Source organism: Miniopterus natalensis, chromosome 14 (assembly GCF_054644295.1).
Source record: "Miniopterus natalensis isolate mMinNat1 chromosome 14, mMinNat1.hap1, whole genome shotgun sequence".
NCBI lineage: Eukaryota > Metazoa > Chordata > Mammalia > Chiroptera > Miniopteridae > Miniopterus > Miniopterus natalensis.
Window position 1 is genome coordinate 23,431,744 of NC_142094.1, and position 16,585 is coordinate 23,448,328.

Consider the following 16,585-nt stretch of genomic DNA (forward strand, 5'->3'; position numbering starts at 1 on the left):
AAAATAAAAATTAACAGTGGTTATGTTCTCTCTGGTATTGATTATGGTTGGTGCATGTGTGTGTGCATGCATGCACATGCACTTATGAATGTTTTTATATTTTTGAAAGTACCTGTGACTGATTTTAATTTAATGGATTGCTAGGTAACATTCACATGGTACAAAAGGGTACCCAGTAAAAAGTCTCTCTTCACCCTGCCCCCAGACACTCATTTCCCGTCTCGAGAAACAGCTGCAGTGACCAGTTAGTTCCCCTAATCCTTCCAGAGATAGTTTACACATCTACAAGCAATATGTATAAAAATAACCTCCCCCATTTTTATATAAATGCTAGCATAATGCATGATTCTTTTTTCTTGGAAACAAAAGATTTCTAAAAAGGTCATAAAAAAAGGAAACGTATAAATGCAAGGAAGTTAATAGCACTCATCTAAGTGTGTGCAGAAACACTAGCGCCATGGCATGTAAATAGGTTTTACATGAGAGTTTCCTAGCTGAGTTTGGAAACCACTTATAAACAGGTTTCATTACCGCAAAGGCTTCTAGGAGACCTTGGTGTGCTGATTGTCTACATCCAGGGGGAGGGAGAAAAATCTAGTGCTTCAAGCTTATTCTACCATGGAAACCCCTGCTGCCTAACTCCTTCGGGGGCAGGTGTTTGAGGCATTCTTGGGAAACTCTGGGTTCCTACGGAGCATCTTCCTATGGAAGCAGTTGATCAGCTGATAGGGCTGACCCAGGGGACTCCCCTACAGAGGGCCACAACCTCAGAGCAGCTGTGACGGTGGGATATAGAGAGACGACGTAAAACACCGCCAAAGTTACCCTCCCCCCAGGGAGGTGAGTGTGCTGGAAGATGGAGGGGCTGGGCTGTGGGGAGCAGCGGACAGAATCTGGGCTGTCTGAAGAGTATTAATCATGTGACCTGGGGCAGTCCTCCCCTTCTAAATAACAGCTGCCATGCTTGCCCTGCTCCCATGCATGCATGTAACACACACACACACACACACTCATGCACAATGGAGGCCTCAGGAAGGGGCAGAGTTTGACTTCCTTTGAATTCACAGGTTTCATGGATCAGAGGGCTTCCAAAGGCCCCCTAGAGGTTCAGCTAAATTGTGCTAGTAGGGAAATGAGACTTCAAGGTTTTACAATGCAAAGAACTCTTCAGATTAGCTAACTTTTTACAGATGAGGAAACAGAAACTGCTTGGCCCAACTCATAATATTAAGCTCATTACATGATAATTGACTTTAAAAATTTATCTTTTGGGGGGAAATGTGTGTAAAGGATCCCCTTCTTGTTATGCAAAGCTCTGCACTATTTCTAAAGTAGTTAATTAAGGATTAGGAAGTCCCTTGCAAAATTATTTTTAAATCGAAACAGCTTTTGTCCCCCCAATCTGAAACCGTGAGTTGTAACTATATTGATGTAAGGGTCTCGCAACACAGATTTTTCCATGGCTAATTAGTCTTACATGTAAGTGCAATTACTTATAAATAATATTTTTAAAATGAAATATCTGACTTCTTTTTGGGGGGTTAGTGAGGTAAAATTTTCATACAGAAACTTTCATCCTTGTTAGGTACAAGGGTCTGAATCTTGGCAATTGTAAACAGTAGTGTGACTACCACCACGATTAAGACAGAATATTTCCACCACCCTCAAAATTCCCTAGTGACACTTTGTAATCAAGCCCATCCTAGCTGTAGTTATAAAAAATATTAATCATTCTCTATTAACCGTGATTGTTCTGTTCTGATTAGAGAAAACACATTCTAACCTGACTGAGAGTTGTACACCCTAGGACATGGGACATGACAATTGACTTAACCTTGGAGTGAGGTCCATTCTTCTTTTCTGAGAACTGCCTATCATCATGGAAAGATTAACAGCAACCCCCAGCCCTCACTGCCTGTAGTCTGGTCCCAGAGGTGCCCACCCTTTGTGACCCCAAGCCCACATTGCCTGTAACCTGTTAGCATTATACCTTGCCTGCTTCCCCATGCCTGTAATTCCTACTTTCCCATGTAATCTTTGTCCTTCTACCCAATATAAGCAGCTGGCTTATGGGAGGGCGGCAAAGCAGATTTTCGTGGATGACCCACTGCTTTCCCATATTGCCGGCATTATTGGAATGAACGCTCATATATGATGCAAACCTGTCTCTGCTTAATTGGCTCAAGTAGTGACAGGCAGCCTGAACCCATTCACTGTCTGGTTTCAGTGTCATATTGAAGAAATCACTGCCACGACCTATGCCATTAAGTTTTTCTTCTTTTTTTTTTTTTTTTAGGAGTTTTACAGTTTCAAGTCTTACATTAAGCCTTCAATCCATTTTGAGTTGATGTCTGTGTATGGTGTAAGGCAAGGTTTCAATTTCACTCTTTTGCATGTGGATATCCAGTTTTCCCAACATCATTTATTGAAATTATCCTTTCCCCATAGTGTATTCTTGACACTCTTATCAAAAATCTTGACTGTATACGTGTGGGTTTATTTCTGGGCTTTCTATTCTTGCATTGGTGGTTATGTCTGTCTTTATGCCAGTCCCATACTGTTTTAATTACTGTAGCACTATAACATACTAAAATCAGAAAGTGCAATGCCTCCAGCTTTGTTTTTCTTACTCAAGATTATTCTGGCTATTCAGATTCCACTGTAATCCCACATGAATTTTGGGTTTTTTCCTGTTTCTGTAAAAAAAATGCCATTGAGCCCGGCCGGGCGTGGCTCAGCGGTTAAGCGTCGACCTAGGATCCAGGCGATCAGGGTTCGATTCCCGGTCAGGGCACATGCCCGGGTTGCGGGCTGGAGCCGATCAATGACTCTCATCGTTGATGTTTCTATCTCTCTCTCTCCCTCTCCTTTCCTCTCTCTGAAATCAATAAAGATATATTTAAAAAAAAAAAAAAATGCCATTGAGCCCAGCCGGCATGGCTCCATGGTTGAGCATCAACCTATGAACCAGGAGATCACTGTTCCATTCCCAGTCAGGGCACATGCCAAGGTTTTGGGCTCCATCCCCAGCAGGGGGTGTGCAGGAGGCAGCCAATCAATAACTCTCTCTCATCATTGATGTTTCTTTCTCTTTCTCCCTCTCCTTTCCTCTCTCTGAATTCAATAAATATATATATTTTTTAAATGCCATTGAGATTTTGATAGGAATTGCATTGAATCTGTAGATCACTTTGGGTAGCATGGACATTTTAAAAATATCAAGTCACTGGACACAGACAATAGTGTGGTCAAGGCCTGGGAGGGAGCAGGGTGGGAGGGAGGGGGTCAACAGGGGAAAACAGGGGGACATGTGTAATACTTTCAACAATAAAGATAAATTAAGATATATATATACACAAACACACACATATATGTGTGTGTATATATATCTCAAGTCTTTCAATCCATAAACACAAGATAAAAGTACCGTAAATTAGCCTTAATTAAATTAACAATAAAGCCCACAGCTAACATAATAATCAACGGGGAAAAACTGAAAGCTTTTCCTCTAATATTGGGAATAAGACAAGGATGCCCATTTTCACCACTTCTATTCAATATAGTCCTGGAAGTCCTAGCTAGAGCAATTAGGCAAGAAAAAGAAATAAAAGACATTCAAATTGGAAAAGAAGTAAAATTATCTATTTGCAGATGACATGATCATGTGCGTAGAAAACCCTAAAGACTTCACAAAAAAACTATTACAACTAATCAACAAATTTAGTGAAGTTGCAGGATACAAAATCAACATACAAAAATCAGATGCACTTTTATATACTAACAAGGAATTACCCAAAAATAAAATTAAGGAAAAAAATCCCACTTTCAATAGCATCAAAAAGAATAAAATCCTGCCCAGCCAGGTGTGGCTTAGTGGTTGAGCACTGACCTAGGATCCAGGAGATCACAGTTCCATTCCCAGTCAGGGCACATCAATGATGAGTCATTGATCAGTTGCCTCCTGCACGCCCCCTACTGGGGATCGAGCCTACAACCCAGGCATGTGCCCCAACCAGGAATTGAACCTCGATCTCCTAGATCACAGGTCGATCAATGCTCAGCCGCTGAGTCACGCTGGACACACTAGCCTCGTTTTTTCAAACACAAACACAGGCATTGCTGTGAAGCTATTCTTTAGATGTGATTACTAAGGGACAATATCCAACATAATCTAGGTTTCAATCAACTGAAAGGCCTTAAGAGCAGAACTGAAGAAATTCCACCTATGCATAGCAGCTTTGGCTTGTGCCTGAGATTCCAGCCTGCCCTTCATGATGGCCAGACCTACAGATTTCGGACCTGCCTTGCCAGCCCCCACAATCACAGAGTCATTTCCTTGTAATCTATCTCATACTGGTTCTGTCTCTTTGATTGAACCCTGACTGATACAGGAAGGCAGGCACTTTTCAGAAGGTAGGAGAAAGAGGAGCTTAGAGTGGAATTGGATTAGAGACCCTTGCAGTGCATGTTAAAGGCACTGGACTTTTCCTGAAAAGCTAAGGGGAGCAGCAGATGGGATCTGAGCAAAGAGCAGAATTAGATCTGCTTTTTGGATTGTCATGAGTCTGTCTACCTGTAGGATGGAGACTGAACCAGAGTTATAGGGCCACACAGGAGATGGCACTGCAAAAAGAGAGAAAGCTGGTTCCCTAATTCATGTGGGAAATGGTGAGATCTTGGGTGAGCAAAAGCCCTGCAGTGGAAATGGAGAGAAAGGGATGGATTTGAGAGACACTGAGGAGTTGAGCCTCAGGGGACTTGGTGACCTACTGGCCTGGGGCAGGAGGAAGAAGGTGGAGAAATCCAAGCTGATTTTCAGGTTAACGGCTCTTTTCAACTCATTGGACCTCAATACTACATGGCAGCAGCTAGAGGTGTCTTCTCCTACTCACCAGTTGCTTACTCAAAACATGAGCCAGAGATGCTCATTAACTACCCAGATGCTACATACAGATCATTCAGCTTGATAACAACAATATGCCTACAAGGCACCCTGTTGTGAGCCCTTTGGCTCTTTCAAGCTGAACCCTTCAACTGCCCCTGCACAGAATAAGGTAAAAGGCAACATCTGGCAGAACAAAGCTAGAAAAATATGGCTGGAAACATCCTGGGTGGGAAGGAGAAAGGTGGGAGTAGGGGCCTGGTCAGAGCAGCTGTTTCTGCCATTTTCCAGGCCTTGGAGTGGACCAAAGGCCTGGTGGGAATCTGATAGCCTCTTGGGGAGGGGGACTGCCCGTGAAAAGTACCAGGGCCTTTACAGGAACCCTGGGAGGACTGGTGGCGAATAGAGAGGAAGGCAAGAAACCCAAGCAACACCAGTCAAGTCACAACCTTTATTCTGTTTCCTGTCTGCAAAACAGGCAGAATTATTCCAGCCCTTTAAAAATGGTAACAGAAGAAAAGGAATAGTCAAGCTGGTAGAGTTGGGGGAGAAACCAAGATCTGTCTGGGAGAAGGAAGAGATGAACAGAGGCATTTGCTTTGGTGACTGTCTGAGTGCTCTTGTCATGACCATGAGTTTCTCTTTGGCCTACACTGATCATCAACAGAATGACATTTTAGTAGTGAAGAAAAGATAGGAATTAAAAACGTTCATTACTGGGGAATGAGATCCTATTAGACCAACCCTTTTGCCAATAACAATTATAACTTCGGACAAAACATAAAAACCTTTACCTGAAGGTACTGAAAAGCACGAAAACCAGGTAAAAACTGGAGAGGAGGTCCCCTAGGAAGGAAACAGCACTGGATAAGTTTCCCATTTTTTATAGCTCTTCACCTAAAGGCAGGCCCCATTAGGAGCCAGGCCAGGAGGCTCAAACTTTGGCAGAAACCCAGAGTCTTACTAACTTAAAGAATCTAAGGACACAGTTTGGAGTGGTTACAACAGCAGGAAAGTGATGTTGGAAAAGACTGAGTCACAGAGATGAAGCCCCAAATTTTGCACATAAACTCAGCCTGACTTTATGGCTGAAACATGAACTACACATACACAGGGCACAAGCAGCCTACCATGAGAGATTTTAGCTGCCATTTTTGCAGGGTAGATAGAGTTCACAGTTTTGAGTCCAGCCAAATGAATTGCCTGATTAAATAAACAAAAAAATCAACACTGTACAGAGGAACGTTAACAATCCAGAGTCTCCACAACACATCACTCATAATGTCAGATATACAATCTGCAGTACTAGACAAATGTGACCTATTCAAAGAAAAGGTAACCAATAAGACTCGCTGGCTGACCGCAAGATGATTGAGATGTTAGAATTGTAAGTATTTTAAAGAAGCTGAAAGATAAATAAAAAAATATGCTGGTTGCCCTAGCTGGTTAGTGTAACCAGCTAGACCCAGTGGTTAGAGCGTCGGCCTGCGGACTGAAGGGTCCCGGGTTTGATTCTGGACAAGGGCGTGTACCTCAGTTGCAGGCTCGATCCCCAGCCCCAGTCAAGGCGTGTGCAAGAGGCAAACAATGGATGTGTCTCTCTCACATTGATGTTTCTTTCTCCCTCCCTCCCTTTCTCCCTCCCTCCCTGAAAAGCAATGGGAAAAATATCAGGTGAAGATTAAAAAATACATATAAATATAAATAAATAAATAAATAAATAAGTAAATAAATAAATAAATAAATAACATTTTATATATATATATATATGCTGGTAATGAACAAACAAATTGGAAATTTCATCAGAGAAACAAATTATTTCATGATAACCAAATGGGATCTACCCAAAAATAAAAATATATGTCCATACACAGACTTGCAGAGATGTTCAGAGCCGCATTATTATTCATAGTGACCAAAAAGTGGAAACAACCCAAATAAGCATCCACTGACAAATAGATAAGCTAAGTGATATATCCACAACAGATTATTATTCAGCCACAAAAATGAATGAAGTTCTAATACATGATACAACATAGATAAACCTTGAAAACATTATGCTAGGTGAAAGATACCAGGTACAAAAGACCACATATTGTGATTCAACTTAAATAAAATATCTAGAACAGGCAAATTTATAGAGACAGAAGGTAGATTAGTGGTTGACAGGTTGTGAAGAGAAATAGAATTTGCTAGTGGGTAGTGGGTACAGGGTTTTCTTTTTTGGGTGATGAACATGTTCTGAAATTAAATAATGGTAGTGGTTGCACAACATTGTGAATATCCTAAAACTCACTGAATTATACCCTTTTAAATGGTAAATGTTATGCTATGTGAGTTAAATCTCAATTTTTAAAAAGGTAAGGCAGAAAAAATTATGGGAAACTGAGTGATGAATACAGAACTCTGTAATATCTTTGCAATTTTTCTATAAATCTAAAATTATTCCAAAATACAAAATTTATTTTAAAATAATACCATTTATAATAGCATCCAAAACATAAAGTTCTTAGGAACATAAATTTAACAAAAGACATTCAAGACCTGTACACTAAAAATTGTATTAAGGACATACAAATAGAGAGATATACCATGCTCATGAAATGTTAAGATGTCAATTCTCCCCAAATTAGGGTGACCAATTCTACCAGTTTACCTGGGACTAAAGGGCTCCCAAGATGGCAAGACTACCGTCTTTTTTTAATCCTCAACTGAGGATATGTTTATTGATTTTGAGAGACAGAGAGAGAGAGAAACATCAATGTGAGAGAGAAACATCCATTGGTTGCTTACCTTAAATGCCCCAACCGGGAATCAAACCCACAATTTAGGTGCATGCCCTGACTAGAAATCAAACCCGCAACCTTTGGTGTACAGGATGATGCTCCAATCAACTGAGCTACCCAGCCAGGACAAGACTATCATTTCTTTTATTTCTTTTTTTTTTTTTAATCATCACCCCAGGATAGTTTTCCATTGGTTTTTTTTGTTGTTGTTGTTTTGTGGGGTTTTTTTACAGAAAGTGGAAGGGAGGGTGGTGGGAAAGAGAGAAAGAGAAAGAGAAACACTGCTGTGAGAGAGACACATTGATTGGCTGCCTCCCACATGTACCCCAACCAGAGCCACGGATTGAGCCTGCAACCCAGGAACATGCCCTTGACTGGGAATTGAACCTAAGATCCTTCGGTGCAAGGGTTGGTACTCTAACCACTGTGCCTCACACTGGCAGGGCAAGACTATCATTTCTAAAACCAGGGTAGTCTCAGGCAAACCAGGATGAGTTTCTCATCTAACTTCGTACTGATCTACTGTTTCAATACAATCCCAATAAAAATCCCAGCTGGATTTTTTTTTTTAAAGAAACTGACAAGCTGATTCTAAAATGTATATGGAAAAACAAAGAACCTAGAGTAACCAAAACAATTTTAAGGAAGAACAAAGTTGGAAGACTCACAATATCTGATTTCAAGTCTTATTATAAAGCACAACAGACAGTATGCTATTGGTGAAAGGACAGACTCAAGATCAATGGAAATAGACTCTGACAGAGTCAACTGATTTTCAACCAAGTTGCAAACACAATTCAGTGAGAAAGGCTAGTCTTTTCAACAAACCGTCCTTGAACAATTAGACATCCATATGGGGAGAAAAAAAAGCCTCACCTATGTTTCATATAATTCACAAACATTAACTCAAAATGGATCATAGATCTAAATGTAAAACCATAAAACTTCTAGAAGAAAATCCGTGAGAAAATCATTGGGTTAGGTAAAATAGAGGAAACAAAAAGTATAATCCTTAAAGGAGAAAATAGATAAATTAGACTTAATAAAAATTTAAAGCATCTCTCTAAAAGATACCATTGTAAAGCTGAATAGGCAAGCCACAGGCTAGACTATATAGTCACAAAGCATATCTCTAACAAAGGACTGGTATTTAGGATATATAAAGAACTGCAATAATTCAACCATGACAAAATAACAAATAATAATAAATAACTATAAAAAAGGTAAATAATCCAATTTAAAAAAGCAAAAGATTTGGACAGACATTTTGCAATGGAAATTGATAAACACATGAAAAAGTGCTCAGCCCTGGCCAGGTAGCACAATTGGTTAGAGCAACATCCTGATAGGCCAAGGTTGCAGGTTTGATTCCTGGTCAGGGCAAATACACGAATCAACCAATGAATGCACAAATAAGTGGAACAACAAATCAACGTCTCTCCCCCGCCCCTGCCTCTCTCTCTAAAATCAATTAAAAACAACAACAAGCTCTGCCAGTTGTGGCTCAGCGGTTGATCGTCAGCCTAGGATCCAGGAGTTCGATGTTCTGATTCCCGGTCAGGGCACATGCCCAGGTTGCACACTTGATCCCCAGCAGGGGGCGTGCAAGAGGCAGCCAGTCAATGACGACTCTATCATCATTGATGTTTCTCTCTCTCTCCCCCTCTCCCTTCCTCTCTCTGAAACCAATAAAAATAGAAGAAGAAAAAATTCCATTGGCTACTAAAACCTACAAGACACCCTACTATCATTCAAGACAGGACTTCAGAAACAAGACAGAATAGGAGCTGGAGCACTCCCTCTCCTCACCATCTCTGCACACTCCCCTATGCCATTCCCTAAATCACAGACTGTCAGACATCATTTCAGATGTCTGCCCAACTCCTGTGCAATCAGGCTCCCATACCCTTGAGCTATTTCTCTCCCACACTAGATCCCAGAACAGGTTCTGAAATCAGTCATTTATACCTAGCATAGCATAAATTAGGGGCTGGCCTCTAGTCTTCAAGGGCGCTTGCAATGCTGCCTTACTCTCTCTATGCTCAGAGATGTTTCAGGAAGCACATGGACGAGGGTCATGAGGGGAGGTGGGAAGAGTCTCATATTAGCTCCCCTTCACCAGCCTGACCTGCCTGATCTGTAGTACACACCCCCAAAGCGCACACCAGGGAACTCTGGTCCAACTCAGTCAGAGGCAGAACCTGCCCACACATGTCACTGTGGGATGCAGGAGACTGTGAACCTAGCCTCCCACTCCACTGTCCCTCTTGAACTGAATCTGGAGGAAAAAAACACTCCACTTTCTCCCTGAGCACATGCAATTCTGAATGATACATTGAAATACAGAAACGCCTAGAACAGTACCTGCCACATTAATGAATTAATGAAGCAAATATTATACAAGAGCCACAGGCATTCTTATTCAGTGAGAAATGATGGGGATGAAAGTCGATACCTCGGCTATAAATTTCCTGGAGAAGGGAACAAATTTGTTTGGCCAAGTGGCCTTCTCTTCCTTACCCCAGGAAGTCATCATTAATCCTTCACCTACCTGGTAGGTGTGGACCAAGGGTAACAACTGACTCACCCAAACAAATACAGGTGTCCCCCACCCCTATCCCCTGCGTGGTTCAGCTAGGTAAACAGATGTCTCCCTCCAGCTTTCAGAGCTCACCCCTTTCATCTGCTAATGTCATTTGCTAATATAAAAGAAAGAAATGAAAAAAGAGAACACCTGAGGACTAGAGCACAAACAGAGTTAGCTTGTTAAAGATCCTATGCTATATACCTGAAACTAATACAAAATAATACTGAATGCCAACTGTAATTGAAAAGTAAAATTAAGCCCGGCCGGGCGTGGCTCAGCGGCTGAATGTCGACCTAGGATCCTAGGCGACTGGGGTCTGATTCCAGGTCAGGGCACATGCCCAGGTTGCGGGCTCTATCCTCAGTCGGGGGGCGTGCAGGAGGCAGCCGATCCATGACATCACTGATGTTTCTATCTTTCCCTCTCCTTTCCTCTCTCTGAAATCAGTAAAGATATATTTTTTAAAAAGAAAAGTAAAATTAAAAAAAATAATCCTGTGTACTTCTGTTTAGGGAAATGCTCTCAGCCTGGGAAGTATTTTCTCATCAGAACAAAGCTGAGGTAGAGAAAGTGAAGAGGGAAAGAAAACGGACAAAACACGGAGAAAACAACTTCTGCAGGCCTTAAATTCAAGTCTGCATCTGAGGCTCAGGTCCCTTCGGTCTACTTGGCCAAGACACTCAATTATCATATCTTATGAGGCCCCATAAGCTCCAGGTCCAAAAGCCCAGGAGAAGCACCCATGGGAGCAGAGTGGGTTTTATAAAGCTCATGGCCATACCTCTTTCCCCGCCAGCATTTTGTCTCAGCTGGCTGGCAATATTCCCTATGCAAAAATAGTTTTATGTAGGAGTGAGCCTTTAAAAAAAAACAAAACCAAAAAAAATACAGCAAAGAGACCAAATTAATCTAACCAAATGGATCCTTTGTGTCTTTTCCTCGCATTCTGTTGGTTCTCACAAAATAACAAGCATTGTGTGAAACCTGCAATAGTGCACAGTTGCTCTTCCCTTGCCTCCCTGGAAGCCCATTTTAGCTTCTGGAAGCCAATGTTGCCAAATTCAGGAAAGCAAGCGGACCAAAACTCCCAATTCCTTTGGGGCAAGACAGCCCCTCCTGCTTTCACCACCTTCTGTGACTCTGAGATGGCTGCCCCTCTCCTCTGACCTGACCCAAGGACCCCAAGTTAGACTAGTAATTAGCCATTCTATTTAAAACAGCCTCCCCCATATGAATCCACTGACCTGCATCAAATAAGACCTTTCCCCATTTTGCTCCTCAAAATGTTCCAATAGGTGGTTTTGTACAAATTCCAGCTAAATGTCTTAATTCTTAACAGAACTCTGTTAAAAACCTGAAAATCTTTTCTGCCAAGAGACCCAAATCAGAGGTGATGACCACTGTATTGCACACTCCACAGAATACAGTGTCCATTGCATCCTGAGTTATGCAATGAGGCAGCATTGCCTAGTGGTGGAGAACTGGAGCACCTGGTGTTGTGTTCACTTTGTCCACTGCATCTTTCAGATGACAGCAAACAAGGCCAACCCAGGAACCAGCATTCACCACTGCTCACTGGACCCCAGGTAGTGGCATCATGGCTGCCTCTGGCTTAGCACAAGCCCTCTCTATTTCACCCTCAGGTCTAGACCCCAACTCCACCCACCCCCTTTCTGCAATACACTCTATGCTCACCCTTCGAAAGGGGGTGGGGGAACCAGAGAATGCAACCACTAATTCAAACCAGAAAATCCCAGGATTCAGAACTGAAAAGAGTTTTTCATCCAGCCTGTCTGAAAGACCCCTTCCCCTGTGAGAATTTTGGCTTTCAGAGCCAAAAACCTATTTTCTTCACTCACTCCTGCAAGTAAAAGGAGATGAAAAGTGTTTATGTGGCTTTGCAAATGAGCTCTGTTCTGCTCTTAAGGGAAGAAAAAGGGTGGGGGTGGGGGTGTACCGGACAGAATGGTAATGTATGGAGGTGACAAGCCAAGGTTTAACCCCAATGACCTGAAATGTAGAGACATCATCTCTGAGCAGGTGATGCACAACATCAAGTGCCTCTTGCTCTCGGCTGTTCCTTTACCCCTGGGGACTCAAACAAATGTTTTTTATTTGCTGCTCCTCCTGAGTTGGATTTATGGACTGAGACAGAGCGGGGTTCCTTGGTAGGAGTCAAAATTCAGGGCTGGAACAACTGGTGACTTGTCAACAGCACACCATCAAATCGTCACAACCCCACATAAATGCAGGCAGACAGAACCAGGCTGTTTCAGGGAGCTGACAGCCTGCCTGAGTTTAGTGGCCCGTGCCAGAGAGCTCTCCCTCAGTGGGGCAGTGGTTTAGTTTCCCAAATGAGAAGCTATTTTACACAGGCAAAAGCTGCTGTCTGTCTTCAAACAAATGGGCTCTCTGAAAAGACTGGAAAGGAGGAATTCTATTTAGCCCATGGGATGTGTCCAGAATGCCATTTGTCATTTCTTTTACCCATGCAGTTAACGACCCTAAACCTTCCGCTAGGCCCTGATCCAAGACCACCACACTACTCGATGCAGCAAAATATGAAAACCACAGACTCTGCTCCAAGTCTGTAATTAAAAAAAAAAAAGCAGTCAGTTCAGAGCCGGTAGATTCTGGCCGACCCCTAGTGTTCCCCTTCTAAGCGCCCCCATGGAGCAGAAACCCCGATCTCCTGACCAAACCTCTGGCTCCCCGAGCACAAAGCCTTTCTCCCCAAAGCATCACTTTCCTAAGTAGAAAGTTCCTTCGGCCAGGAACCTGTGCGCTCCGCTGGCTGAAAGATTTGAGGAATGGAGGCCTCCTGGAGTTGTCCCGGCGTATCCTGGGGGCCGGAGCGTGTCCCAGCTGGGGGGAATGCCTTGGGAGGGCAGCCCTCCCCCAGCCCCCCGCCTGTTTTCTCAGCCCCTCCTCCGCCCCGCTCCCTCAGAGTTGAGCCGGGGGGTGCACTGGCCGGGTACCCATGGCTCGGTCTCGCAGCCCGCACTCACCCACCGCCCTGATGCGGAAGCCGCGGGGCGGGCGCAGCGCCCGGCGGCACCAGGCGTCGCGCAGCACCTGCAGGCTGGCGGGAGGCGCGTGCACCAGCAGCACCCCTCGGCGCAGCCAGCCCTGGAAGGCCAACCGCGAGGCGGCGCGCGCCAGCCGCGAGTTCCAGAAGCAGCGCGCGTTGGCGCGGCGAAAGGCGCGGAACACCGCGTGCCCGCCGGGCTCCTCCGCGACCCCCGCCGCCTTGGGCGTCTCCAACCTGCTCAGCACCAGTGCCAGCGACCCCGGCGCCAGCTGCACCGGCCGGGCCATGCTGCGCGGGCGGCCGCGGCCCGCAGCCTAGCGCATCGGCGGGCGCGGTGGGCGCGCGGCACTGGCGGCCGGGGCGCCGCACGCTCGGCTGGAGCGATCGGCTTACTGCGCTCGGCGCCGGCTGTCCGGGGAACCGGACTCCAGGGGGCGGGGTCAGCTGTGCTCCGAGGGTCGGGGGTGGGGCAGGACGTTCCGCCCTGGGGCGGGACTTGCGGCCGTGGGGCTGGCCGGCGCTCTCGCCCTCCAGGCGTCCGATTAGGGTTTCCAAGCGCCCAGTTACCTGGGCACTCCCGCATCCCAGCCCGGGCTCTGCCCTCCCGGCCCCGGGCGGCTCCCTTCACTTCCCAGCTCTCCAGCAGCCCGGAGCTCTCCTTGCTCCAGGAGCCCGCCCTGGGGCTTTTCCAAGTCCTAGGGGAGCCCTGCAGCCCCCAGAGAATCGAGCCGCCTCGACCGCAGCGCTAGCGGCACGGCCAGGGGTCCCCAAAGCGGCGAAGACTAGGGTGGCCGCCGTCTCCCTGGCTCTGTAGTCGTTCCCGGTGAGAAAGGCCACGAGGGACAGACAGACAGCCTGGAGGAGTCATGAACCTCGCTAGGGGCCGGGAGTCAGAAACCCAGGTTTGAATCTCCGTCGACTCCTAACCTGTTAAGGCGTTTTACTTCCCCTCTCTCTGAGCTTCAGCTGAAAAATAAAGAGTTGGGACTCTAGTCTAAAGACCTTTACATCGGTGACTTTCTGAGGCTCTAGGATCTGGTTCCGCCCCTCGGCCATTTAGGTGATAAGGGAAGTAAAGTGTTCCAGAGCTGCCACCCCAGTGGGCAAGGCGCAGTGATGAAATCGTGGGGTTCAGCCCTGGGTTGGATCTGGGGATACGAAAAGACTGAGACACAAGGTTGCCCAGAGAGTAATGGGGGAAGGAACTGTGATCTGTCCCAGCACTGTAGCCAGTGCCTGGGAGCAATGAGGAACAATTCAGATGCTGAGGGACAGGCGCTGGGTGAGGGTTCCTCCATGGAGGAATGGGAAAAGGAGAGGAAGGGCGCTACTGCTACTAGAAATGGGTGGTATAGGGGGGAACAGAGGCGCTTGGCAAGACTGGGCCTCATTCCAGATTCCCCACCCCTTCACTTTACCCATCATCAATAACAACTCTAGTAATGTGGGATCATCTGTACCCTGTCCCTAGGAAGTCGCTATCACAATAAATAGTGGATGACATTAAATAGCAATCACTAACATTAATTGAACACTATATACTGGAGCATTAATGTCACATCTCTGCATTAACTGCTATTAGCATGCATGTTTTACAGATGAGGAAACTGCAGCTAGGTTAGATTAAAATGCGTTTCCGTGGGGCTCAGTGGTTGAGCAGCGACCTATGATCCAGGAAATGGCAGTTCCATTCAGGTCAGGGCACATGCTGGGGGTGTGGGCTCCATCCCCAGTGGGCGGCATGCAGGAGGCAACTGATCAGTGACTCCCTCATCATTGGTGCTTCTCTCTCTCCCTCTCCTTTCCTCTCTCTGAAATCTATAAAGATATATTTTTTTAAAAAAAGATGTGTTTACCAGTCACAGAGACAGTAAGAAATGGAGTCAGACAACTGCCAAGTCAGGGTTCCCTATGACAAATAAATATGACAAAATGTTCAGTTCAAATAAGCAAACAAGCCTGAGGCAACACTCTCACATCTGAATTCTAAGATGGATGGATGGATGGATGGATGGATGGATGGATGGATGGATGGATGGATGGATGGATAAATACAGCCAAGAGCCCGAATGAACTAAACTCCTATGCCTGAGAAAGGACAAAGTAATTCTAACACTATATACAAATCTAAGCTGCATACTAGGCAATCATTAAAAACATTGATAGAGCCCGGCTGGTGTGGTGCAGTGGTTGAGCATCCACCCATGCACCAGGATACTGCAGGTTCGATTCCCAGTCAGGGCATATGCTCAGGTTGCAGGCTCGATCCCCAGCAGGGGGTGTGCAGGAGGCAGCCAATTGATGATGTTTCTCTCCCTAGAATGAATAAAAACATTAAAAAAAAAAAAAAAAAAAAAAAGCAGGTGATAACAATGGTTACCTCTAGAGAAAAGAACAGGGTAAAGGGAAGTTTTTTTCATTGTGCATTAATTACCATATATAAATACTTGTCCCAAAAGTACTTTTAGAAATATATATCAGAACATTAAGAGATTATCTCTGGTGATTTTGACAAATGGAAATTTTAACAACTATCTACTTTATTCTCTCAGGAGTAAATAATTGCTAACAATTTAGTTCACTTTTCTCCTCTCCTATTTCCAGATGACCTTTCTCTTGTCCACCTTATCATGCCTGAAATTCCTGCCCAGGTAATCCCACTTTAGGAAAGACCATGTCTCCAAAGTCACTGTTAAGCCACATACAATGCCTCTCCCATGATCACATTTTTGTGAAGAATTATTTAGCTTATCCAACTTGCTGTTGACTTCAAAAGTACAGTGGCGTTTCATGGGACAGGACACAAGATCTGTAAAGAGCTTTTGGGCTTCAGGACCAATGAGGAAGATTAACATGGCTTGTCCTAGAGAGGAGGGAACCACAAGCTAGTGCCTTTAATTGAATTAAGGGAGTGGCACTACTGGGAGGTACCTTTCCCAAGAGTAGCCCATATGGAGCAGTACTTGCTGATACTTGTGAAGACCAGACCAAGGGGTCAACCTTAAAAACAACAGTGAAAGGGTCTCTGAGGCAATACCATAAGGACCATTGTGGGGGCCTCTCTACGCCAACACAGTGCTTTGGATCTTGGTAGTCAGCGGAGGTGGAGGAGCAGCCCTTGACATCACTACTGTGTGGCAGTTTATGCCGAGGTAACTATAATGAGCACCCCAGGAAAAGACCAGGCCCCTTCCCCCATTTTCTGCATGCCGTGTAAATTCCCAAGTGTTTTTTGTTTGGTTGGTTTTTGGTTTTTGACAACTCCAAGGAGATGATTCCCCAAAACATGGTCAAGATTC

The 16,585-nt window shown here is 44.8% G+C and overlaps 1 protein-coding gene across 1 annotated transcript in view; it reads right to left on the reverse strand.

The window, feature by feature from the left end:
• STOX1 (storkhead box 1) overlaps positions 1–13,609 on the reverse strand; it is a 50,177-nt gene extending 36,568 nt beyond the window's left edge. Inside the window, exon 1 of the mRNA XM_087824383.1 lies at positions 13,264–13,609. Coding sequence (XP_087680509.1) covers positions 13,264–13,573 — 310 coding nt within the window. The 5' untranslated portion in view covers positions 13,574–13,609. The remainder of the gene's footprint in view (positions 1–13,263) is intronic.
• Positions 13,610–16,585: the final 2,976 nt, after the last annotated feature.